The sequence below is a fragment of the Paroedura picta genome, chromosome 8 (assembly GCF_049243985.1).
Source record: "Paroedura picta isolate Pp20150507F chromosome 8, Ppicta_v3.0, whole genome shotgun sequence".
In the NCBI taxonomy this organism is placed as follows: Eukaryota; Metazoa; Chordata; class Lepidosauria; order Squamata; family Gekkonidae; genus Paroedura; species Paroedura picta.
This window is the reverse complement of record NC_135376.1, coordinates 84,417,027-84,442,112: the sequence shown is the minus strand read 5'-3', so window position 1 is coordinate 84,442,112 and position 25,086 is coordinate 84,417,027. Positions and strand designations below refer to the sequence as shown.

Here is a 25,086-nt window from a genome sequence, read left to right as displayed (position 1 = left end):
GCTGTAGACATTTCACTTTATTATTTTTTTTAATTAAAGCTTTTAGCATTGTACTTTAGCTCTGCATTCTGTAGCTCACATCATTAGACCGGCAATAATTAATTTTAGATGAACATCAGCTACTAATCCTGTGTGTAGATGCAGTGCATGAAGGGTTGATATTGTTTTTAAAAAACTGAGTAGTAATGTATGCTTACGACCCCCCCACCCCCCAAAATATTGCAATGCAGTTTGCAAACAGATGGCTGATCTCCACAGCATTGGGTTTTTTTAAAAAAGAGAAATGTTTTACTAATGACGTGGATCGCTATATTCTTACTGACGAGGATCCCATTTGCCATGGCTGTGCCTTTGATGTGTAACCAAACAGTTTAAGCTCCATTCACGTCTAGAGCCAATGGCCGAATATGAGCGTCTCGCATGTTATTTGTGCAGCCATAGAATAAAAGCGTTTGTGAATTCCTAAACCCAGGCTGCTTTCCCATACATTGGGATTAATGCACTTCCAGTGTACTTACAAGGCACTTGAGCCATCGTTTGCCACTGGGCTTCCCTGTGTGGCACAGAAAATCCAGTTGAACATGATTTGTTGATGCTCTTTGGAAATGCATTATCCCCTGTGTGAGAAAGCAGCACAAGAGAGCTCTTTAGAGACCATTTATGCACTGGAGGTTTCATGCCAGGCTGCAGGCTGGGGTTTTAGTCGTGGCAGGTTGCCCCACCTCTTCCTGCACCCACATGGGGGAGCATTTGGCCTGGTGCACCTCATCCGCCCCCAATCTGTGACCCTGACAGGGGAATGGGGCAGCGAAGTTCCCAGTGCATAAACGGTCATATAGAAAGACTAATTTTTAACGTAAATTCTAACCAATGTAGTCCTGCATTTCATTGGGCAAGCTTGTTGGAGTGAAACCCTGCAGGGTCCCAGGGAATGGGTGGTGCCGCATGATCACGGCACTGCACACCAGAAGTGAAGTGAACACATCACCAGTGACATAACCAGGGCTTGCCTCCTGCTTCTGGTCACCCCCTCCTCCTCCCCCAGTTGCCAGCCATGGCTACAGCCACACTGCTGTCTCTAAGAGTGTGCCCAGCAGCCTTACAGATGGCAGCCTATAACTATGCCATCCTTGGAGAAGTCATTTGTAACGTCATTACATTAAATGGCTCCAATCCCAACTAGTGTTTCTGCGGTGACAAGGGTCATGTTCCATGGCAAATCTCCCAGAAAAAGGCCATCTCAAGAGTTCTAGCTAGAAACTTAGAAGTTGCATCAGGAGAGTACAAATGGCTTCCCAAGATCCGTGTGTTGCTGAAGACAAAGGCAAGCGTTAATCAGTTTGGTCTAGGGGTTAAGAGTGGCGGCCTCTAATCTGAATTGCAGAATCATAGAGTTGGAAGGGGGCTTCCAGGCCATCTAGTCCAACCCCCTGCTCAATGCAGGATCAGACTAAAGCATCCAGGATAAGTATCTGTCCAGTCATTGTTTGAAGGCTATAAGGGGGAGTTCACCAACAATATAGCAAGCTGTTTGATTCCCCGTTCCTCCACATGCCAGCCAGTTCAGTGACCTTGGGCTTGTCACAGCCCTGATAGTGCTGCTCTCACAGAGCAGTAGCATCAGGGCTCTCCCAGCCCCACCTACCTCACAGAGTGCCTGTTGTGGGGAGAGGAAGGCAAGGCAATTGTAAGCCGCTTTGAGACTCCTTCCAGTAGAGAAAAGCGGGGTATAAAACCCAACTCTTTTTCTTCCAGAGCAATTATAGAGGCAAAATCTCCCCCTCCCTTCTTTACACAACTCAGCTTCTCTGAGAATGGTTCGTTATCATCAAAGTGTAGTACAGTTGACAGCTCCTGTAGGGAAGACACGGCCATGACAACTGGACACTGCATAGGGAGCCAGATGGCCCCAGAGTGTGAGAATGCAAGGGAGGGGAAATGAGCAAGGCAACCTTAGGTCAGTTCCCCTCAGGGAGTTCTGGGACTTAGTTAAGCAAATCATGTCAGGAGCCGGTGGCTATCTGACAACAAGGGCTTCTGCTTGTGGAGCACAGCTTTCCCCATCCCCTGCCCCATGAGAGCCCCCATTAAGATTTGGGGGAAATCTCAGCCAGTGAGTAGAAATAATCGCACCAGCAGCAATGGTAGTTGGGGTTCATTCTATTGTCATCACATTAGAATGCATGAGAATATTCAACATCATGCTGCAGGATAAATGCAGTGGATTCCTGGTTCTGAATCTTAAGGTTAAGTCTGTCATTGGCTCCTAGCCATGGTAACTGAGGGGAACCTCACACATTCAGACATACGAACTCTGAATCCCAGAGCCAGGAGGCAACATCAGGGGAAGGCCTTGGCCTCTATGCCCTGTTGTTGGCCCTCCAGAGGAACTGGTTGGCCACTGTGTGTGACAGGGCACAGGACTAGGTGGGTCATTGGTCTGATCCAGCAGGGCTCTTCTTATTTGGTCCCCAATGTTGATGAACTACCTTGAAAACTCCAGTCTTAAAACAATATATTCATTTAAAGCACTTCAAAATACTTTTCCATATGAACGTCCCAGTCATTCTTTGAAGGAGAGGGATTTTTGAAATGTTTAGTAGTGCAATGTGGTTGACGACACACTAATATTTTAATATGGATGATACACTAATATTTTAATTACAATTGACAAAGGCACCCTTTTTAACCATAATACTTGACATAACATTTTTTGTAAACTAAAGCTTTGTCTTGCTGTGAAAATAGAAAAAAAGTTTGTTATTTGACTATCAATACAGTCCTCAGAGTTATACCCTTCTGTTTGTCGGAAGTTCTTGAGTTTAACAAGGGTGTGAATCTCTTTAGGATAGCACTGTCTGTCTACTACAATTTAATTTCCTTATGAAATAAGTTTCTTGTATACCTTGTGCCATGGAAGTGTGTATCATGTGACACATTTTTTTAAAAGTGGTATTTGTTGTCACTGGTTTCATTGTAGAACTGAGGTTTTGGTTGACTTCCACGGCTGTTTGTTTCCAAAGCCATAGCGTCTGGATGACTTTCTTCTTGTTTCTCCACACAGTTTTTTGGTTAGTTTTATGGTGGATGCTCGTGGAGGTTCCATGAGGGGCAGCCGTCATCATGGCATGAGGATTATCATCCCTCCACGAAAATGCACAGCGCCCACCCGCATCACCTGCCGCTTGGTAAAGAGGCACAAACTGGCCAGCCCACCACCAATGGTCGAAGGAGAAGGATTGGCTAGTAGACTGGTGGAAATGGGGCCTTCAGGTGCACAGTTCTTAGGGTGAGTAATTCTGCAAGTATTATTGCCGGGGGCTACATTAGATCGGTAACCTTTTTTCTTTACCCCTCTTAATTGTTGCCTATTTAAATAATTTAATCTGAGGTAGGCTGTTCTTTTTTCTTTTTCTTTTGTTTCAACTGATCTGCAGTTCTGTTTTAGGCAGAATTCTCTACAGTTATCCACAAGAATTCTGCCTATTCTGAGTATAACGAAAACTACCCGAATCTTCTTCTTCTTCTTCTGTTGCTTTTGATTCATCTCCAGTCATGTCAAAGGGAGATGCATAAATGTGTAGAATGGAATGAGTTTGGAAGCCAGGTTGAATTAGAGGTCTACCACCAAATCATTCTCAAACACCAGTTGTGTACTCTGCGCCAAACCTCCCCTCATTCTTGAGAGCTGCATGCCTTCGCTAAGGGAAGAACGAACCACTACGCGTGAATTTTGCAGCACTGAATCTGATCCATTGAACTAACACCAATGTCAACAGTGGACATTATTCTCCTCCACCCCCCAAAGCTAACGTTACGGGAAACAATCCACTATGATGTGGGGGTATGGGGATACATTTATTTATTTCTCTATTCAACTGATGATAAATTTTGTTCGTTACCCACCCCGTGGTCCCTGGTGGAAAGTTCTGTTGGGAATGACGGGCTGTTCCTAATATCCCCTCTCGTTTCTCTTCCTGCTGCATGGATGTTATTCAGTAAACTGCACCTGCCCACCAATTCTCCCCCTCTAAATGAGGGCGAGAGCATGGTTAGCCGAATCCTGCAGCTGGGGCCTCAAGGAACAAAATTTATTGGGTAGGATGTTTACAAGAAAAGATATCAAATGTCTACGGTTCTTTTCTTTCTTTTTTTAAATCTTTCGGTTCTGCTTTATTTATTTTTCCTTTTGGTCATTCCCATTTTTGTTTTTAGTTAACAGGAAAAAAAATCAATTAAAAAAAAACCAACCTTTCAGCTGACTTTATCGTCACTGAAAGAAAAATCATAGTGGCTTGATTTTATTCTAGCACTGCTCCGGTTCCTGATCTTGTGCTTCTAGGCATGCGGAATTCACTGCTAGCATTTCTGCTTTCATAACTTCTGTTGTTTTTTTCTTCCTGATTTTTTTAAACAAAAGTTTAACTGTTTCAGCCATGTTGAGTACATTAAAAAAAAGAATACAGTGGTGATCCTTTGGTTTTAGCCTTGTTGGTTGAGAAGGTATTTACACGGTCTTGGAAACGGCATTGCCAAACTTGGACCATTGTCTAAAACAGGTATTTGTAAAACAGGGGCGGCCAAATATGTGATTCAGACGGTCTTCCCGAAACTTTGGGGAATTGTGAACATAAAAAAACAGCATCTTCTATTGCTGGACCTTCCAAGCATTTGCTTAACTTCAAGAGAGTTCTGAAACCAATATTCCAAGCTTGGATTGCCAGCTTCCAGGTGGTGGCTGGGGATCTTTGCGGATTATACTGATCCCCACCTGGCAGAGATCCCTTCATCTACCGAAAAGAGCTGCTTTGGAAGGTGAACTCTGTGGCATCATACTACATTGAAGCTCCTCCCCAAACCCCACCTTTCTCAGGCTCCAGCCCTGCAAATCTCCATGTGTTTTCCAACTGGGAACTGGCAGTCCTAGGGAAGCAGTGACAGGCTGGGAACAAGTCAGTGAGTGGCTCCTACGTGCTCTGAGAACTCCCTAAAATCTGTCTCAGACTCTTATGGTCATGCAGGTATGCCTCGGCCGATCAAGGGATTTAGAACCCTTGCAACCACCCTTATGGATAGCTACTGCTGATCCACGTTTGGAAAACACAGCAGGGCTGCTTGCATCCAGAGTCTGTGAACGTGGATTATTCCTAGTCCATTTGTTTTTCCTTCCCTGGATTCCAAAGCCCTGATCAGGATGGCCCAGGCGAGCCTGATCTCTTTGGAGCTCACAGGCTAAACAGGGTCAGGGTTGGATGGGAGACCACCCAGGGGGTCCAGGGTTGGGATGTGGAGGCAGACCGTGGCAAAGCACCGCCTTCACTTGCCTTGAAAACCCCACGTAAGTCGGCTGCAACCTGAGGGCAGCATGTTCCACCAAAGCCTAGTTATCCGGGGGTCAGAGGGAATGCTTGGTATGAGAACCAGCACCTCAGCTGGGGAACATGTCTCAGATGTACCCTGGAGTGGAGTGGGCCATAATTCAGATTAATCAGGCATGTTTCCATGCTTTTGCGTTGTTTACTCCCCTAAACATATCAGTTTGCCTTGAAGAGCTTGACGGGCCAGACCTGAATGGCCCAGGATTGCCTCGTCGACTCAGATCTCGGGAGCTGAGCAGGTTCGGCCCTGTTTAGTACTAGATAGGACGCCACCAAGAAAGATTTGTTTTGTGTACCCCACTTTTTACTGCCAGAAGGAGTCTCAAAGTGGTTTACAAATGCCTACTCTTCCTCTCCCCCCCCCCAAGACAGACTGGTAGATAGGGCTGAGACAGCCCTGAGAGAACCATAACTGGCCCGAGGTCACCCAACAGGCCTCATGTGTCTCAAAACGGCCTACCATCGCCTTTTCTTCCTCTCACCTCAACAGACACCCTGTGAGGTAGGTGAGGCTGAGAGAGCTCTGAGAGGAACTGTGGCTGACCCAAAGTCACCCAGCAGGCTGCCCATGGAGGAGGTGTGGGGAATTATACCTGGTCCCCAGATTATAGGCTGCCTCTCTTAACCACGACACCACACTGGCTCTCAAGGCAGAGCAACACTCTTGTCTCCTTTCTTTGGTATTGTGCCTATTGTCTAAAATAGAGAAGTGCATCCAGCTGTTTGAGCCTATCAGTGGGACAGGAGAGATCAGTGGCAGTGAACAGGACAGCTTTTGCTAGTAGTTGTTTTTGCTCTGCTGCTTGGGAGTTAATTCAATGTACAATGCCAAAGATTATTATCATTATTATTATATTGCTGGTATCAAAGCCCATTTTAAAAATGGGCTTTGAGTCCCCCATCCCCAGGGCACTTACATGTGTCCTGAAGAGCGTCCAGGGGCAAACTGCTGGCAATGCCAGCAGAGAACTCCTGGGTGGGCAGGAGTGCGCATGGCCTGTGCAAGGAAGCATGTCCCAATTGGGCCCTGCCTTGGATAGGCCACGCCCACTCTCCATCTACTTAGCCCTTAGCATGTTATTATAACAGTGTGCCTGCTGTTACAGATTATTATTTAGCAGATAAATACATACTAATATAGGATCAATGTCAATCTTTTTTTCAATCCCAATGGAAGATTGGAAATGCCTGACTGGTTCCTGCTGTGTTCATAGTATTCCTACTTACAAAATTTGCAACTAACTGCTATTGCACTTCTTGAAACTCCAGGAACCCCAGTTTGGCCGCCCCTGTGACCCAATCTGGTCTTGTTTATTAAAATTCAATCCATGATCTCATTGAATAACACTGGTGAAAACATAAGAGTTTTTAACACTGAATTGTGTCAGGCTAGGGGGGGGGGGGAACAAATGTGAATTTTGAATATATGTGTGCAAAAATCAGAAAACTGTATCTTTCATCTTTAAAATCTCAAGCATTCTGCTTGCCTGCGTTCAAAGGTTGCGAAGTTTAATGTCGCATGTTGTTCCAAGTCCCGTATTCAATACCTGTTTAATACCTTCTCTGTGAGTATTGTTCCTCTTTGTGTGCAAAGCGGTGTGGGTCTTCTACGGAGAGACAGTATCCGACCTATTCCCCTGCAAAGATTGTATTAAAAAGAGAACTTCCTCGCGTGCCGAGATTTCTAACTTTGGAGCAAAGTTAGGATAGGCGAGTACGTGGAACGGATGCTCTCTGTCTCCTTTTCGTGGCCCTGGAACAAATCCCCAGACTGAAGACACTAAACTGGCACACTTGACCGATACCGGCAAGGACACCCTCCAGCCTATGCCGCACCTTTCTATCCCATTGATTCCCTCGCGCACAATGGAGGCGCGTGCTTAAATCAACCCCTCAAAATCAATGGGATGTGAAAGTAGCTAAAAGAGAAGGATGGTGCCTTACATTCTCTGTTCTTCCAAATTGCCGTCATTACTGGTTCTCCCAATTGGGAAACTGAGGACTGGAGAAATTATCTACCTTTCCTAAGATGATTTCTTTAACTAATTATGCACCACTTGTGGGGTGCCTCGTGAACAATAAACATGGCCCGCGGCCACCGCAGTTTCTATTCTGTGCAAAAGGGACAGAGTTGTGTACAACCTCTGTAGGAAAAATAACGATACTGTGTCTTAAAGCTGCCTAGTCCATAACAATCCGTGTTTCTGTGACAAGATCTGTCAGCCGCTTTTACCTGCCCATGAGTAATTTAGCAAAACTGTCCGTCTTATTAAGGAATGGCACGGGAAGCTAAGAGCTGTACCTGTTGACTGCGCCCACTGGCCACTGAATTATGCACTTGTAATCCTGGGTGGAGGGCACACAGTCAGGTGATGCGAGGTGTATTGTGGAGGACAAGGCTGGGGAAAGCGTTCAGCCTATCGGTGTGAGTGCTCAAGACAGTGGCTGTGTGCCAAACCAACACATCTGTGACCACCAGCTTTGAAACCATTCATGGCAGCCCACTAGGAGTCCTATAAGCCTCCTTTCATTAATTGCCTACCAAACAGCTAACTCGGGGGATGCAAACATTTTTCACCCTGTGTGTGCCTTTGGAAGTCTAACACATGGTCAGTGGATGCAACTACAAAATGGCTGTTGCAGGAGAAGAAGAAGAGTTGGTTTTTATAGCCTGCTTTTCACTGCCCAAAGGAGTCTCAAAGCAGCTTACGGTTGCCTTCCCTTTCCTCTCCCCACAACAAACACCCTTGTGAAGTGGGTGAGGCTGAGAAAAGCTCTGATATCACTGCTCTGTGAGAACAGCTTTCTCAGTGCTGTGGCAAGGCCAAGGTCACCCAGCTGACTGAAGGTGGAGGAACAGGGAATCGAACCTGGTTCGCCAGATTAGTAGCCACCACTCTTAACCACTACACCAGGATGGGTGAAGCCACTGGTGAGGCCAGGCATAACTCTAATATTAACACAAGTATTTCAGCAGAAGCAGATTGCCATTAAAAATGTCCATCTTGTTTAGAAATGCTTTTTTCCAGGCACCCCGCCTGCCTCGTATCACATTCCTGTGCTGTAGTGGCAGCTGCTGCCTAACCAACTTTTTAAAAAATCACCCATGACCAGTCAAAGCTCTGCTGGAACAAAAATCCCACCTTGGGCTTGCCCACTTTCTTAAAAAATACTTCATGGGTCTCAGGAAATGTGGGGGGGGGGGGCACCAGGGCACCCATAGGTGCCCTGTTGGAGACTCCTGATCTAGCCACTCGGTTAGATCTGGGGAGTCCCTAGTTGTTTAGGCATGTTGTGTGCAGTTTATCTACCAAGATCAGGTCGAGTAATTTGTCTGAACTGACACCCATTACAAAAGGGCTTCCGCACCAAAGTTGTGAAACTGTGCTGTTGTGTGTGTGATGTGCAGCCTTAACTAAGCCGCCTCCTTCTAGCTGCCATGTCACTGCACAGGACTAGAGTGCAGAATGACTGATAGCTCTTATCATCAGGAGTGGCTGAGTGTAAACAGAATATTGCCCTCTCCTAGCTGTGCAAACCTGTTTTGAATCAGGGTAGCAAATTCTGGTTTGAATCACACCCTGATAAGCATCAACACCAGGGCAAATGTAATATTGCACTATAATCCAGGGGTAGTCAAACTGTGGCCCTCCAGATGTCCATGGACTACAATTCCCAGGAGCCCCCTGCCAGCGTTCGCTGGCAGGGGGCTCCTGGGAATTGTAGTCCATGGACATCTGGAGGGCCGCAGTTTGACTACCCCTGATCCATATTCTTACGTGACAGTCGAAAAGGGAGGGAGTCACGCTCACCGTGCAATGTCCATGGGCTTCAACAGATTTAGAAGACTGTAAATCTGTTTAGGATTGCATTGTTAATATCTTAATTATGCTTAGGCCATTTGTAGCACAATCCTGGGCAGATTTACCCCATTCTCAATCCATTTAAATCAATGGGTTTAGACTGATGTAACTCCGTGAGAGATTGTGTTCTAAGAGCATTACGCGGGTGCTGGACTTTGCTACCGTGGAAAGAAAGAATTTCATGGCTGTTTACCAGAATGTTAACGCAAAATGTTTCTGTTAGCACTTCAGATTAACAAGGCCATCCTCGACCACGTTGCACCTGAATTCACCAAAGTCAATGAGTTTAGAATTGATCTATAAATTGCTGAGACTTTCTGTATCCCACCTTTGAATCAGTCAGTCTGAAAAGAGCCCAGCAACAGTTCCAGTAAGATCTGCCACTGCAAATGTCACAATCAAGAAAAAGTTATCCCAAACAATAAATCATTGAAAGGCTGGAGAAAAGCAGGAAATCATCAAAATAAATTAGCTGAAGTTTTCTGATTTTAAAGCCCAGCTGCCTACATTCCAACACAGGGTAGAGAGATAGTGTGGTCCTAGGTAACAAACACATTTCAGATGCACATGAAACACTTGGAAATATCTGCACACAGTCTCATGGGGTGCACTCTAAATTACTGCTACAAATCAGCCACTTGACGAATTCATTTTTGTGAGAGACTTAATCCCAATGCTGCCCTGGAGCAGTCAAGCCAATGTCTGTGTGCTTTGTCAGCAAAATAGAACGTCTGTTTGTTTGTTAGTTAAACCTGACTGTGTCCCTTCTATGCCTTCAAATCAAATTCGGTCTTTGCCTATGTCCATGCATCTCCCATTGATACTGATCAAAATAAATACAGGGCTGTGTGTATTCTGCGATTCTGCACAACTGCAAGGGGAGGGGGGCAATACCCATAAATGTGATGGCAGGTAGAGAATTTCGCTTTTGGAGACACACACTCTCTTCGAAAGTACATTTCTAGTCTTTATGGCTCTTGATGGCTCTTTGTGTGTGTGGCTCTTGTGTGTGTGGCTCTTATGGCTCTTTGCGTGCCTGATTTCCAGGCATCGGGGGGTGGGACTCTTATTCCTAGCATTACCCCCTTACCCTTCATGAGAAAGAGCATGCAGAATAAAATGCATAGTGCATGCGCCGGGCTGTTTACCTGTTGATCCTTCTTGAGCAAAATTGAGCTTCCTTATAGTTTCGCCTCTGTTGCTTTCCTTTTACGAAAGCCAAATTCTAGCCCTGACAGTTGTGAGGCTAAGCTGGAGACTGTGGGGCCAACCCAAAACCAAGCAGGCAGCCACCGCCTCCCCCCCCCCCCGTGGGCTTGTACTTTTTGCCTTGTCTTTAAGGAATAAACCTTGCAAAGGCACTTGACTTGCATTATTTCTGTAGGTGGCACGTTGAGTTACTTGGGCACAAACCCTTTTGTTTATAGCACCAATTACACACAGCCCTGAGTAAACGGCAGCTAAGTGCAGGATCAGCTCGCCTGCGGAAACCCTTTCTTTTTGGTTGCTGCTGTGTCTTTTGGACTTCTTTCCTCTTCTTTGTCTGTGTCAGTTGCTGTCTTGTCAGCACTCTCCTGTGTACGCTTCACCCCGCTGCGTAGTTGGAGTGATGGCATCACTCGCAATCTGAACCGGAAAGGGTTTTGCAGCTTTGCCGGTTAATAACCATTCCCCCACCACCACCACCCCATAAGTGTGCTTGTCTTTGTTTCCTAGACGTTCGTTTAGGAGATGTTGGTTTAGGAAACGGGGTGGGGGGAGATGCAGATACGATATGAGATGCTTCTCTTTTCTCTTGATTTGGTCTAGTCCGGTCATAGTGGAAATCCCCCACTTTGGATCAATGCGCGGCAAAGAACGGGAGCTGATAGTGCTTCGGAGCGAAAACGGCGAGACGTGGAAAGAGCACCAGTACGACAGCAGGCACGAAAACCTCACCGAGATTCTCAATGGCATGAATGAAGGTAGATTACGTTTTAATTGGTTTTCATGGGATTTTATTGCTCTTATGCAGCGAATGCCGGCAGGGGGCTCCTGGGAATTGTAGTCCATGCACATCTGGAGGACCACAGGTTGACTACCCCTGCTGAAGCATATCCGAAGGCTCAGGGCAGTTTAAAGTTAAAGGTATCCCCTGTACAAGCACCAAGTCATGTCTGACCCTTGGGGTGACGCCCTCTAGCGTTTTCTTGGCAGACTCAATACGGGGTGGTTTGCCAGTGCCTTCCCCAGTCATGACCGTTTACCCCCCAGCAAGCTGGGTACTCATTTTACCGACCTCGGAAAGATGGAAGGCTGAGTCAACCTTGAGCCGGCTGCTGGGGTTGAACTCCCAGCCTCATGGGCAAAGCTTTCAGACGGCTGCCTTACCACTCTGCGCCACAAGAGGCTCTCAGGGCAGCTTACAAAGGGTTAAAACACAGAAACATTAAAATTTTAAATTTTAAATATTAAAATCAATAATTGAATCTAAATGAGTCTTTTTCCTGCCACCTCCACCCGCAAATGAAAGGAGGGAGGAATAATGGAATAATGGATAATGGATGTCTGATACCCTTTTCCTGCATGAATTGGTCTCATTTCCTCAAGACACAAGTGCCTCTTAGATTGTGTGTGTGTGTCAATCACACGGCAATGATGGTGTTAGGTCTGGTTCGTTCCTGTGCCTCTCCACACAGAGGAGCCAGGCCTCTCCCAGGGAGGCAGCCAGAAAGAGAAAGTCACATCTGCCCCAATGCAGATGCTGCTTCTTCCTGGAAGCTATTCCGGTTAGCATGGTGGCAGCACCTGTTTTCAGCCACCTTGCCCCCTCAGCTGCAGCCTGTGGCAGTGTCTGGGAACATGGCAGATCCAGGGATGCCGCCATCCGGTTGCCAGGTTTGCATGCATTTCCCCACCAAGCTGCTTACAGCATTAAGTGAATGAGGCGGCAGAAGACCTGTCTGGGTTATAGTGTGACGACGTCTTTGCAATCCGATCCAACGGTTGGAGAAATGAAAAGCATCCATCTTTGTTTCCGTCTTTGAATGGGATTGTTGCCTCTCTTCACTGAGTACAGTGCCATCTACTGGCTCTGATAAATACTGTCTCTAAAGCACCATTTGTGGTACATGTTAAAAGGGACAAACCTTTCGACAGGAAACACCAGTCTAAAATGCAAGCCAGGTTTTATTGCATTGCTGTGTCAAATGACCCAGTCATAGGCTGTCCTGAACAAGCCCAATTAGCATTCCAGGACACGCCCACAATAGCTGTTGTAAGTATGGTTTTGAGCAGGGGTAGTCAAACTGCGGCCCTCCAGATGTCCATGGACTACAATTCCCATGAGCCCCTGCCAGCATTTGCTGGCAGGGGCTCATGGGAATTGTAGTCCATGGACATCTGGAGGGCCGCAGTTTGACTACCCCTGGTTTTAAGAATCGCGTGTGGCTCCTTCAGCAACTTTCCTTGCAAGGAATTGGCTTGAATTGATCTGCAATTCTTTATCCTTTTCACTTTTATGTCAACATCAGCAGATAGCAACCAGTTAGCCATTCGGAACCCGCAGGATGAAAATCCATGCCAACCATAAAATCCTTTCGTTTGAATTTGGGAGGAAAGGGTTAAATAGGACAGACTTATGTAATTGGGCCTCACTTTTATAACGAATAGCATGATGAAAATGGGTGAATAGTTGAGACTGAATGTGAATTTAAAAAGCTGGAATACCAAAAAGCTTTAAACTTTGAATTTGTAATGATCTCATGATTGTTTATCATTTTCGTTGAGTTGTTTCAAAATGAAAAGTTGTGATCTGACATCGTATCGTATTTTAATTTTTTTTCTTTTTGAACTATTAATAATGCCTGTCATGAGGCTTAACCAGTTTTCAAAGTATACTACGTTTTAGATACAAAGGCCTGGGATCTTTATCATTGTTCATCTGCCACAGATTCCTGCTCAGATCATTTTGAGGGCTTATGCAGTGTCCAGGGAAAAGCATATGTGAACCAAAGATATAGTAGCCAAGCCAGAGTCTTCTTCAGGAAGAACGACCATGGGGAAAAATGATTATTAGCAGGGTGTGATGTTAAGCCTGGTTTGTTTTCGCTTGTAGATTTAAATCGAAGAGCATGTACCTCTTGCACAAATAATATGGTTACGAATACGGTGCTCTGATTCAGAGTGATGTGTAATAGACATGGATCACCTGTGTAGTACTGGTGAGCAATGAGCTACCTACCATCGCTTTTCTTGGTAACCCATCAAATGTTTGTAGAAAGTGTGGGCTTTTTCCAAGCAAGCCTTCTGACTGGCTATTGGAGATTTGATTGGCTGTGCAGATTCTTAAAAATATTGTTTTGGCTGTAGCTGCCACCACAGCACAAGGATAATAGCTTCAGTCAGTATCTTCGCTGTGTGACTGGAAGTAGGCTGCAGTGGCCATTTTGTGGCTGGCTCCGCCTTCTGTGGCAGCCATTTTATGGCAGCCATTTTGTGTCTGCCCCCACCACACTGTGTTAGAATTCCAAAGGTGCCCATAGGCTCGGAAAGGTTGAAGACCCATGTAATCGACGACCTAACAGGGAAAGCTTCCTTTCAAAGAGTGCTCATAATCTCTCTGGTTCAAATACTCACGGTTACCCTTATACAGAACTGGACAGCGCTGAAGAACTCGAGAAGAAACGTATCTGCAGAATTATCACAAAGGACTTCCCTCAGTACTTTGCGGTGGTTTCACGAATCAAGCAAGAAAGCAACCAGATCGGTCCTGAGGGTGGTATCCTGAGCAGCACAACTGTGCCACGGGTTCAAGCGTCGTTTCCAGAAGGAGCGTTAACCAAAAGGATACGAGTGGGCCTTCAGGTAACAAAGCCACAGGTCTTTGAAATGCAAGAAGAGTGATTTAACTGAACTTTGGAGAAAGGGAGGGTAAGGAGATCTCTTGTCCATTTAACAGGAGAGGGAAATGCTCTTTTTCTTAGCCCTGCATGAGGAAGGGCAGCTACCTAAATGCCTTCTTTTATGGAACTATTGAATGTAGTAGCACTGTCCTCCTTAATTTCTGGTCTCCCAGAGAGCCTTGTAAGAACATAAGAAGAGCCCTGTTGGCTGAGACCAGTAATCCATCTAGACCAGGATCCTGTTCCTCCAAGTGGCCAGGATGTTGGTCTAGATGTACTTAACCAGACCCTCTTGGGACAACTGGATTCTGGATGATGCAGAGATTTACACAGTATTGGGAAAGTGTTCTTAGGACTGCAGCCCTCATGTAACTTCATTCGATAATTATTAGGAGTCCCTTCAGGTTTCCCATAACAGAATGGGACATTGTTAACTTTTTCAGGATGATAATATTGAATTTAATTGAACTCCATTATTGGATTCTTGCAGACTTTGTCGCTTTTGGCATTCCCTAAGTTACACCACTCCTTCCTAATCAATATTTTAATTGCTGTCTTTTATGTCTTTGCGCATATTTTAGTTCTTTTTGTGATGTCTGTCCTGGGTGTGTGTGTGATTTTAATGGTTTTAAAATGTGTTCTTTATCATGTATGTTTTCGTTTGCTAGCCACCTTGGTGAACCTTGTGAAGGCAGAAAAGTGGGAACTAAATTTTGTGAAATCAAAATTATTTTTTTTAATAAGTGACAGAAATGGGACTGCACTGTTGCTTGAAATAGGACATTGAGGCAAGCTACATTTTGAAGATCTATAGTGGTGGTCCAGTAAACTGTAAAGAGTAGCATTGTGTACCAATAATTGGGATCCCTTGGCCCCCGCATTGGTTCTCAGAAAGCACCTGAGAACAGTTTTCCCACCTACTGAGCAGAGCAGTCCACCTCCTGAGCAGAATAGAACTGCTGTAATCTTAAAATAGGCCATGGGCAGTGCGGGACCCTGTTCGGCTGTCGACTGAGTGGAGCTTCCTGTGTTAATGAGCGGCTACTCACAGGCACAGCTCAGGGGGAACTCTGGGTGGGCCCACTGTAAGCAGTGCCTGTTATTGCCTGTCCTCATTCCAATGGCAAGGTGTTCCATTGAAGTGTCAGGAGGACAAGTGAGCCAGCATGGTTCTTTTGCCCCTTCAGGCTTTCCTTCTTTCCAGGAAGTGCTGACATTCCATTTGGTGCGACCTCTTGTGGCGGCCATTTTGGATTTGTCTCTGCCTTCTGGAGACACCATTCTCAAAACACCAAGAGGTGCCAACAGAGTCAAAAATGATGGGGGGTCTCTGAGCCAGATGGAATGCGGTAACTGTTTAGCTAACCTATATATGAACCCTGAAACTCATACTTTTAGACTCTCTTTCTGTACCGGTAAACAGGCTCAACCAGTTCCAGACGAAACCGTCAAGAAAATTCTGGGCAACAAAGCAACATTCAGTCCGATTGTTACTGTGGAACCCAGGAGAAGAAAATTCCATAAGCCGATCACCATGACGATCCCCGTGCCGCCCCCGTCTGGGGAAGGGATAACCAACGGCTATAAAGGCGACACAACGCCCAGCCTTCGACTACTATGTAGCATCACAGGTTAGAGAAACACATTAAGAAATGATTTGTCTGCATTTTCCCCCATCCCATGTCTCTAACAGTGCAGTCCTATGAACAGTTATGCCTTTCTAAGTTCGTGGGAAGCCAGTGGGCTCAACTCGACTTACTCTTGTTTAGGCTTGTGCTGCAAATGTTAGTTCCGTTGCTGAAAGTAATTTCTCCGGGTACTGGAGGAGACACAGGAGCAAAACAGCGGTCACAAACATGGTCAGTTCTTCATGCCTTTTTAAAACAGCCTGAATTTTGTGCTCAGAGAAAAAGAACCACACTGCATCCAATTTGCCTAGTGCATGGGACCCATAGGTACATTGTGCAAGGGGTCTGTGATACCCATGGAATTTCCAGCCTAACTGCAGCCTCCCATACTGAGCAGCATTCCATGCTGTGGCCAAGGGTCGCAACCTCAATAGCAGCATTTTGGATGGAGCTGAAGAGAGAGGCCAAAGATCCATGCCACCTGCATTGCTCCACTTGCATTGTGTTCCCTAAGGACAGTTAAACTAAGAAAAGTGATCTGTTGGCCTTTCTGTCTGTTTTTGCATTGACAGAAACTGCCAGGAGCAGGAGATTGGGGGGGGGGGGGGGAGGAGAGAGAGAGAGAGAGAGAGAGAGAGAGAGAGAGAGAGAGCACATCAAGTACAACAAGGTCTGTTCTGTGCTGCCTCAAGAGGAAGGGCCCAGGAGGTTCACCTGAGGGCATGAGGATGTCACCTGGGACAGCTCACCTGCCCCTGTGTATCACCCGCTCCCATCCATACGGAGACTCCACATTGGACTGTATCCAAAATTACCCCCGGGATTTACTGGACTTTTTCTGTAGCTTTAACATATTTTGCTAAAGAATGACGCAAAGCAGAACCATCTTCAAGCAGGATTTCAAAGCCGTGTTTAAAAAAAAAAACATGTATTGACGCATCCTCTTCTTCTTCTTCCCTCCCCCTAGGCGGCACCTCACCAGCTCAGTGGGAAGACATCACAGGCACCACTCCACTGACCTTCGTCAACGATTGTGTCTCTTTCACAACCAACGTTTCAGCCAGGTACAGGAAGAGGGGATGCCAAGCAGATGACTCTGGTTGCGAGGATCAAAGTAACATTGTACACTAGCTGGTGATCCTGATCCCAAAGGAAGTGAAACTGGCCTCTTTAAGTATTTGAAAGGTTGTCACTTGGAGGAGGGCAGGATGCTGTTTCCGTTGGCTGCAGAGGAAAGGACGCCCAATAATGGGTTTAAATTACAAGTACAACAATATAGGCTAGATATCAGGAAAATGTTTTTCACAGTCAGAGTAGTTCAGCAGTGGAATAGGCTGCCTAAGGAGGTGGTGAGCTCCCCTTCACTGGCAGTTTTCAAGCAAAGGTTGGATACACACTTTTCTTGGATGCTTTAGGATGCTTAGGGCTGATCCTGCGTTGAGAAGGGGGTTGGACTAGATGGCCTGCATGGCCCCTTCCAACTCTATGATTCTATGGCCTCGATCAGGGCCAGAACCTTTTCGGCCCTGGCCGCAGCCTGGTGGAACATTCTGCGGAAACGGATCAGGGGAGTTAACCAGTTCCCCAGAGCCTGCACGACAGAGCCGTTCCACCAGGCCTGCAGTCGAGGCCCTGATGGGCCATCAAGAAGTGCTGGACTCACTGCTGGGAATTGCCCCCCAAGGATCTGACTCCCCCCCAACTTAAATTAGTTGGGAGCTGATCTAAATTGGAAATGTTTTACTAAATACATGTTTTTATGCCTTTATTGAATGAATGTTGTTACATGTTGTTACTTTCCCCGAGCATTTAGGAAGGGCTAGTTATAAAAATCAAGGTTTATTTATTCTCAGTAAGAAGATATTTTATTTATTTATTTATTTTATTTATTTATTTAGATTTATATACCGGGGTGTTTAATCAGAAGGAGAAAATATACAAAAATAGCATAGTGCCGATACCTTTAATTTAGATAAACCTACTGGAGATTGTTCTCTTCTGGCCTCTGGAGGCATACAAAGTTTCTCTTTTGCTCCACTTGGTGCAAACTAGCTGACTGGTCTTCTGTTTCTCAACTCTGTGCTCAGGTTTTGGCTAGCGGACTGCCATCAAGTTCTTGAAACCGTCGGGCTGGCCACACAACTGTACAGGGAACTAATCTGTGTTCCCTATATGGCCAAGTTTGTGATTTTTGCCAAAATGAACGACGCGGTCGAATCCAGCTTGCGTTGCTTCTGCATGACGGACGACAAAGTGGACAAGACGCTGGAGCAGCAAGAGAATTTCGAAGAAGTTGCAAGAAGCAAAGACATTGAGGTATAGCAAAACTCGGCAGCAAAACCCGTTGTTGTGCCCTGACGGAGATTTCGAGTTTGAGTCTACTGCGGTAAAGAGGGTGGGAGAAAGCCATCATAGGTCACTGGGAGCCACTCTGAGTAACCATTGGTAAATAAACTTTCCCCCTGTGCTGAGCAAAAAGAAAAATGAACAGGGGAGCTGGCCAAAAGTAGCTTCTGATATGGCAGAGAGAGGGGGGGAGGGAGAGAGGGAAGGAGGGAGAGAGGGAAGGAGGGAGGGAGGGAGAGGGAGAGAGAGAGGGGGAGGGAGGGAGAGAGGGAGAGAGAAACTTCCAATCTACTTCTACTCAAGGGAGATTACAGATAGATGCCTGCTGAAAAAATGGTCTTGGCATACTATAACCAATAACAGCAAACTGCAGGCCCAGGGAATGTAAAGGCCTTCTACTTAAAAATTTGTACCCCTTGGTTGAAAAAAAGAATGATAATACTTATATTGTATTTTTAACTATGTGGTGTTATGTTGACCTCTGATGAAGATCTCATCGATCGAGACTCATCAGGTCAACGTTTTTTGTACTTATGGTGTACATGTTTGACTGAAATCTGTGTGACCTCTAGGGGAAAGAGGCGTTCCATTTTTACAGTCCATGGCCATAGGTCAGATCCTGGAACTCTTAGGAACCAGCCAGAAAAAAAAGGCATTGGGATACAGGGCTACCATTCTTACCCTCAAGAGCTTTATGATGATTGACCCAAAGATGCCTGCTTGTCCAATGCATCAGTGCCTGCGCAGAGTAACTAGCTGAGGGACATCAGAATCAAGGACGACTCTTTCCTTTTGGGGCAGCAGGAGGTGAGGGAACGGGTCCAAGAATAACAGGAGGAAAATGGAAACCCATCTCCACAGTGGAGTGGTTCCACAGGACTTGATTCTACCAGCTTTTCTGTTGGTGCAACAGAAGAAGAAGAGCTGTTTTTTTATACCCCTTTTTCACTACCCAAAGGAATCCTAAAGCAGCTTACGGGCACTATTCTAAGATAACTGCTCTGTGAGAACAGCCCTGTGACTAGCGCAAGATTCAGATTGAGAGTACCTTTATTGGCATAAAATTGCAGAGCGGGAAACAAAAATTTCAAACAGTTCCAGATGTAGATTCCATCGTAAAAAGATATTCATTTAAAATTGCCAGCAAGAACGTAGCTACTTTTACAATAGTTGCTGAGTCCCTCAAGGTGACCCAGCTGGCTGCATGGGGAGGAGTGGGGAATCAAACCTGGTTCTCACAAAGGAACACATGAGCTCACAAAAGATCCCAGGATCGGCTTCTCATCTAGCTTGGCCTTCAGCCTAGCTTGGCTGAAGGACTTGTTGTGATAGTGGGGGAGTCAAGGAGGCATTGGACAAAACTGTGATAAGTAAATAAATAATGCGTATTGAAATAGAGCTATGAATAATCATTGTAACCATTTGAGCTCTGTGTTTCTGAGCTTAAGTGTTGAGCGGAGCAAATACATCTTAACAAGCTTTTTATTGGTCTGACAGGTTCTGGAAGGAAAGCCTATTTATGTGGATTGTTATGGGAATCTGGCCCCCCTGACAAAAGGAGGACAACAACTTGTATTTAATTTTTATGCTTTCAAAGAAAACAGACTGCCATTTTCTATCAAGGTAAAAGTAAAGCTGCCAGAGAAGTGACACTGAGCAAATGTTGTCTCCTTGTGATAATGTGGACTTTAATATATATATATATGTATTAATTTGGAGTGCTTAGAAAAGGATGTACACATGGAACACCAACCAACGTTAAGGGTTGCGAGAAAACATGGTTCCCATTAACATGAGCCATCACCTGACAGATTAGGAGTGGCCAGGAGGATCCGAATCAAGAAGAAAAACAGGATAATGGCTATAAGTGAGGGTGGGGTGTCTCCCAGGGTCTAGAACAGGCTTTCTCAACCAGGTTTCTTGATGGCCATGGAAAGATTTCCTGAATGGACGAGAGTTAATTGATTTATATATATAGTTTTAGAATTTGTTAAACATTTATCAGGTGATATGACCACATATGGTCAAGTTGATCTGCCCCTCCCTCCCACAATGGCCAATGATGGGCCTGGAGGGTGTGGGAAGGGGAGGGGCCCCGGGAGGGCGTGTCCACAGCTGTTCTTCCCAACCATATTATGTATGATCCCTCTACTTCTGGGGTTTCTTGAAGCCTGAAAAATGTTTGAGGGGCTTCTAAAGGGTGAAAAGGTTGAGAAGGGCTGGTTTAGGAGTCCAGCTGCCACCTTCAGAAACATTGACTGTGATTGCTGTTGATGGTTTCAGTCAGATGTCCCTACGCAAAGCCCTGTGAACTCCGGTGGTTTTCAGAAATACACAGATGTGCCGGACAGGTACTGCACTGATGTGCAAGCCAGGGGTGGTGTTGTCTGCAAGACGGGGCCCTGATCCAGATGCTAACCTGATCTCACTCAATCTTGGAAGTTCAGCAGGGGTAGCCCTGGTTAGTACTTGGATGGGAGACCATTGTGGAAGTGCAGGATCAGTACGCAGAGGTGGCCAGTGGCCGTGGTATCTCTCGCCTTGAAAAGCGTGTCGGATCTCCAGGATTCATTTGCAAGTTGATGGCACTTGACGTATCTTTCAGGATGGGAACTAATACAGCCGGTGGCCATCTTGTGCTGTTGCCCTGTGACTTTTCTTTATCCACCCCCACCAGGCACCCTCTGTGATCCACCCAATTTCATCTCATTTTGTTTGCAATTCTGTTTCATGCGGTCATTCATCGACTGCTGCAAGAGCTGTGAAGACAGATTAGGCATCACACCCTTGTCTTCAACTGGGTCTCCTGTTTGTATGGTTGGGTTTGTTGGTTTGCTTAATCTGAATAATTTCACTAAACTGCTATTTCAGTGAAGGTGGGTATTTAGGTGCCTCAATTATCCTTAGGGTTGCCCAGAGCCACCAGGGATCTCAGATGAAGATTTCTCAGCGGCCTCTCCTCATATAACCGCCAGGTCTACAGTTGAGGCTGGGCAGCAAGGAAGATTGTGGCCCTCCCCATAGGTGTGGCTGTAGCAAATTCCATCTGTGCCCTCTGCTTACCTGTCCACTCTAGAATGTATTATTGGGAGGATTGTTAGAACTGGAATGAGTTTTTGCCACAGCATCTTTATCCCCATAGGGCTTTGATTATATTGTATTTGTTCGGTTTTTACATCTGTTTTAAAGGGTTTTTTTTATCAGGGTTTTATTCAGACGTTGTAACCCACCTCGTGCCTTCAAGGAGAGGCAGGCAATAAATTTAAATAATAAATATCATAGACTTGTTCACATGTCCAACCTAACTATGGTGTACATCTGATTTTTCTTTATGTGTGTGATTTCTCTGTAAGTGTGTATTCATAGTTTTAAAAATACATTTTCCCATCCCTTGGCATAAACCTGTCTCTTTATGGTTTATTTGTTTGTTTGTTTTAAAAGTCAGTGATATAAGCTGAATTAAATGTAGCGCATAACACATGCACACCCCAAAATTCCTATGACAAACTTGAGGATGTTTGTTTACTTATAGATTAGAGACACCAGCCAAGAACCTTGTGGTCGCCTATCCTTTTTGAAAGAACCAAAGACTACAAAAGGTCTCCCACAAACAGCCGTCTGCAACTTAAACATCACTCTGCCAGCCCACAAAAAGGTATGGCTTCCCAGATTTGGTGAATTTCAATGGATGAATCTTTTGGTGGTTGGGGGATGTGGGAGGGGAAGTTTTTTAAAGTTTTTATTTTGCTAATTAGAATGAAACACTAGAAACGGGAATGCTTGAACGTCCAATGAAGCTTGTTTTTGTGTTGGATTGTTTTCACGTGTGCAGAATGCTTTTGAAGCTGATTGTTAACTGTGCTGTTCAGTTTTTAGTATTTACTTTTTAATTTTATGGTTGGGGGCCCTCTGTTGGCAGCACACGCTTCAGCTTAGCAGTTCATAGATGTTTTTACGCTTTGAGTAACGTCACGTGTTGATTTGCAGTCAATGTCTCTTCTGTTGACATTTTGGATTTGCTTTGCCTTATAAATTAGCTTTGCTTTTTTTTTCTTGTTTTGTGCTCCCTTACCTCGGTCCTTTTCATATCCTGATATTCTTTTCCCTGCTGCCCATTATAATACTCCTTGTCTCCGCAATGCATCTTGGGACCAAAAGGAAACAGAGTCAGATCAAGATGATGAGGTAATACAAACGCTGTCTTTTTTATCATTCTATCCGAATCCGTGCCAATAAAAGAAATACGTATATGGTATCTCTAAAATATAAGGGCCGAACTCTCAAATTATTATTATGTATTTTATATGCTTTGATGTGGAATGCCAACACAGACGACCATGAGAGAAAGCTTAAGATCACATGTTGTGCTGAGGGCAAGACGAACATGCTGAATCCTATGACACTCTTCCTCCTGTCTTCCACCAGCAGAAGACCTCCTTTAACACAGAAGGACACTCCTTGTTCAGAGGAAGCCTTCTTCCATTGGAAGTCATCATTCTCCATTTTAAAATGTCCTTGTCCATGAGTGTCCTTCTCTTGAAGGAAGACTTGGCCAAAAGGGTGCCATAGGGTCTGACTTAGCAGAGGACACAGGATCCAACCCTGTGTGTGCAGCTTGTAAGGAACTGCCCACTTGGGAGGGATTCTCTAACCCTTTCCCATCACCTCCCTTGGCCTTGCCCCTGCAGCCTTCAGTCATGTGTGCTATCAGTAGGTGAAGCACAAAGCTAATGTGCTTCACTCTTTCCAGTCCAGGGTTATCCTTTCACACCATGCTTAGCGGGGGAATCCAGAAGCTCCTCTCCTGCAGCTCTTGGTGAGAGAAATTTCTAGTCAGAGGCCTGGAGAGGTGGAGACCACCCATAGACCTCTGTGTGGAATGCGGAAGGGACTTCCTTCCAAACTGTGTGAGATCAGGGATATTGTTATGCATCTGACTGAGGCCCTGCAGAGGACACCTTCAACAGAGCGACTGTGGAAATGCCCCCCTGGCTTGCCATGCTCTGCAAGATGGATCATGGTCCTATAGTAGATGAATGGAGACTGTGGAAGATTGCAGAACATGTGCCTGATACCATCTGCCCCACATTTGTGATTCGAGGCCAGAACCTAGCCAAAATCTTATCACTGTTTTCTCATACTAAACCAAGCACTGATTCATTTCATGCTTTGGATTTAGGTTTCCCAGCTGCCTGGAGAGAGAAAGAAACATCTTGCCCCTTTAATAAAAGCATCATGTTATTCACCCCTTGCTATTATTTCCCTCTACACCATGAGGAGCTTTGCTGCCCATTTCTTTTAAGGACAACCCTAGTTTGATTCAGATGTGCTCATTCGCACACCAGGGGATGCTTTCTGCTCACAAAGGGGCTATCTTATGCTCTGAGGAGAGGTTTGCCTACAAAAAAGTGAGACTATAGTAAGAACTTGCAAAAACTCTTATAAAACATGAGCCTTTCTAGGAATCTGACTATTACAGCTCCGTATGAACTATTGCACAAACTCTTGCACAAGTGCAATTGGAACAGAACTAGCAGTTGTCCTCCTGTTCACAGTTTTTGGGATCCAGCCTTATAAATGTTAAACCCCTCCAGCATAAATTTGTCTTTAGTGACATGGGTACAGTGACCAAAACACAGAGATGTCCCTCTCCTGCTCACCCAAGCACCAACGCAAATGGTCAAGATCCAGGAAATCACTGGGTCAGGATATTTCACAGCCTGCAACCATCACCACTGTCTGGTCAAATCTCCTGGCCAGAAGTTGCAATATAATAGTGTGCATGCTTGGGCGGGGCAGGGGAGAAGGTTGAATCAGCCCAGTGGTTTTCATGGATTGTGCCCACTCCCTCTGGTACATTTGTGGCCGATTGGTTCACTACGACAATAGTGCGGAAACAAATGATGCTTCAGCATGTTTGAGCCCTTGTGATCTCCGTGTGGGGAGAGTCGAGCATGTCCTCAGCTCCCCTTCTCAGATCCAATTCAATGTGCTCTCATTGGGCAGGTTTCTGCCCTGAGATGCACAGCAGCTCAATACAGGAGACGAATCTTCTGATTTGGGTGGTTCTTTTAACGTATTGGAGTTCTCAAATAGCTCACAAAATTTTAATTCCGTATTGCAGGCGTAGACTAAAGCCCTATCTTCTTGTAGAAGGCCTTTAGCAAGCTGAGCAGCAATATTTCTTAACAATGCAAGTTGTTGCCACTCAGCACTTGCTTTCTAATCTGCATCTCCGCATTTGTGCATATTTTAAAAAGAAACCCTTCCATGCCTTCTTTTTTTTTTTTTTTTTGTCCTTATGTATTCACCTTAATGTAGGTGTACCTTGTGATTTATGTGCTTTCGTGACAAGTTGATTTTGGGAGAAGTATTTGGCCTCAGTTCTAGCCTTATTGATGTTCTACATGTGTGCACTGTAGCCTCGTGTGTGGATGCTCTCGTGTGTTAACCAAAAGGATTGCTCTAAGGATAATGTTGCAATGTACTAAGGGGCCTTCTCGTGACTAAGGGACGTTCTCATAACAGCAGAAAAACGTCCCTCTATCATGTCCATTGAGATACAACATCTAGCAGGATCATATAGTGGTGAGACTGGTTTGGTGTTACACTCTACTGGCAAAATGTGTGTCTTCAAAACATATGTCATTGTCACTCAAGAATGGATATATATCTGTCTGTGTTATGACCAGGGGTTGGTATGCCCCATTCTTCATGCAGCTCCCATATTTCACTCAATACTTTCAGCTTGGTGTGGTGGTTAGGAGTGGCAGCCTCTAATCTGGAGAGCTGGCTGGGTGCCCTTAGGCTAGTCACAGTCCTGTTAGAGCTGTTCTCACAGCAGTTCTGTCAACCACACCTACCTCACACGGTGTCTGTTGTGGGGAGAGGAAGAAAAGGCAATTGTAAGCTGCTTTTTTAATCTCCTTTGGGTAGTGAAAATCAGGGTATAAAAACCAACTCTTCTTCTTCTCTCTGTGATAAGAAG

The 25,086-nt window shown here is 45.3% G+C and overlaps 1 protein-coding gene across 41 annotated transcripts in view; it reads left to right on the top strand.

Annotated features, from left to right (window-relative positions):
- The window catches only part of ANK3 (ankyrin 3), a 493,966-nt gene that overhangs the window by 426,209 nt on the left and 42,671 nt on the right, over positions 1-25,086 (top strand). For 29 of the 41 annotated variants that reach the window (XM_077350673.1, XM_077350676.1, XM_077350668.1 and 26 more), the window contains 9 exons: positions 3,065-3,289; positions 11,051-11,205; positions 13,875-14,086; positions 15,548-15,755; positions 16,720-16,816; positions 17,840-18,068; positions 19,596-19,721; positions 21,631-21,753; positions 22,257-22,283. In XM_077350673.1, coding sequence (XP_077206788.1) covers positions 3,065-3,289; positions 11,051-11,205; positions 13,875-14,086; positions 15,548-15,755; positions 16,720-16,816; positions 17,840-18,068; positions 19,596-19,721; positions 21,631-21,753; positions 22,257-22,283 — 1,402 coding nt within the window. The remainder of the gene's footprint in view (positions 1-3,064; positions 3,290-11,050; positions 11,206-13,874; positions 14,087-15,547; positions 15,756-16,719; positions 16,817-17,839; positions 18,069-19,595; positions 19,722-21,630; positions 21,754-22,256; positions 22,284-25,086) is intronic. The other 12 variants (XM_077350705.1, XM_077350685.1, XM_077350675.1 and 9 more) reach the window with 1 other exon arrangement.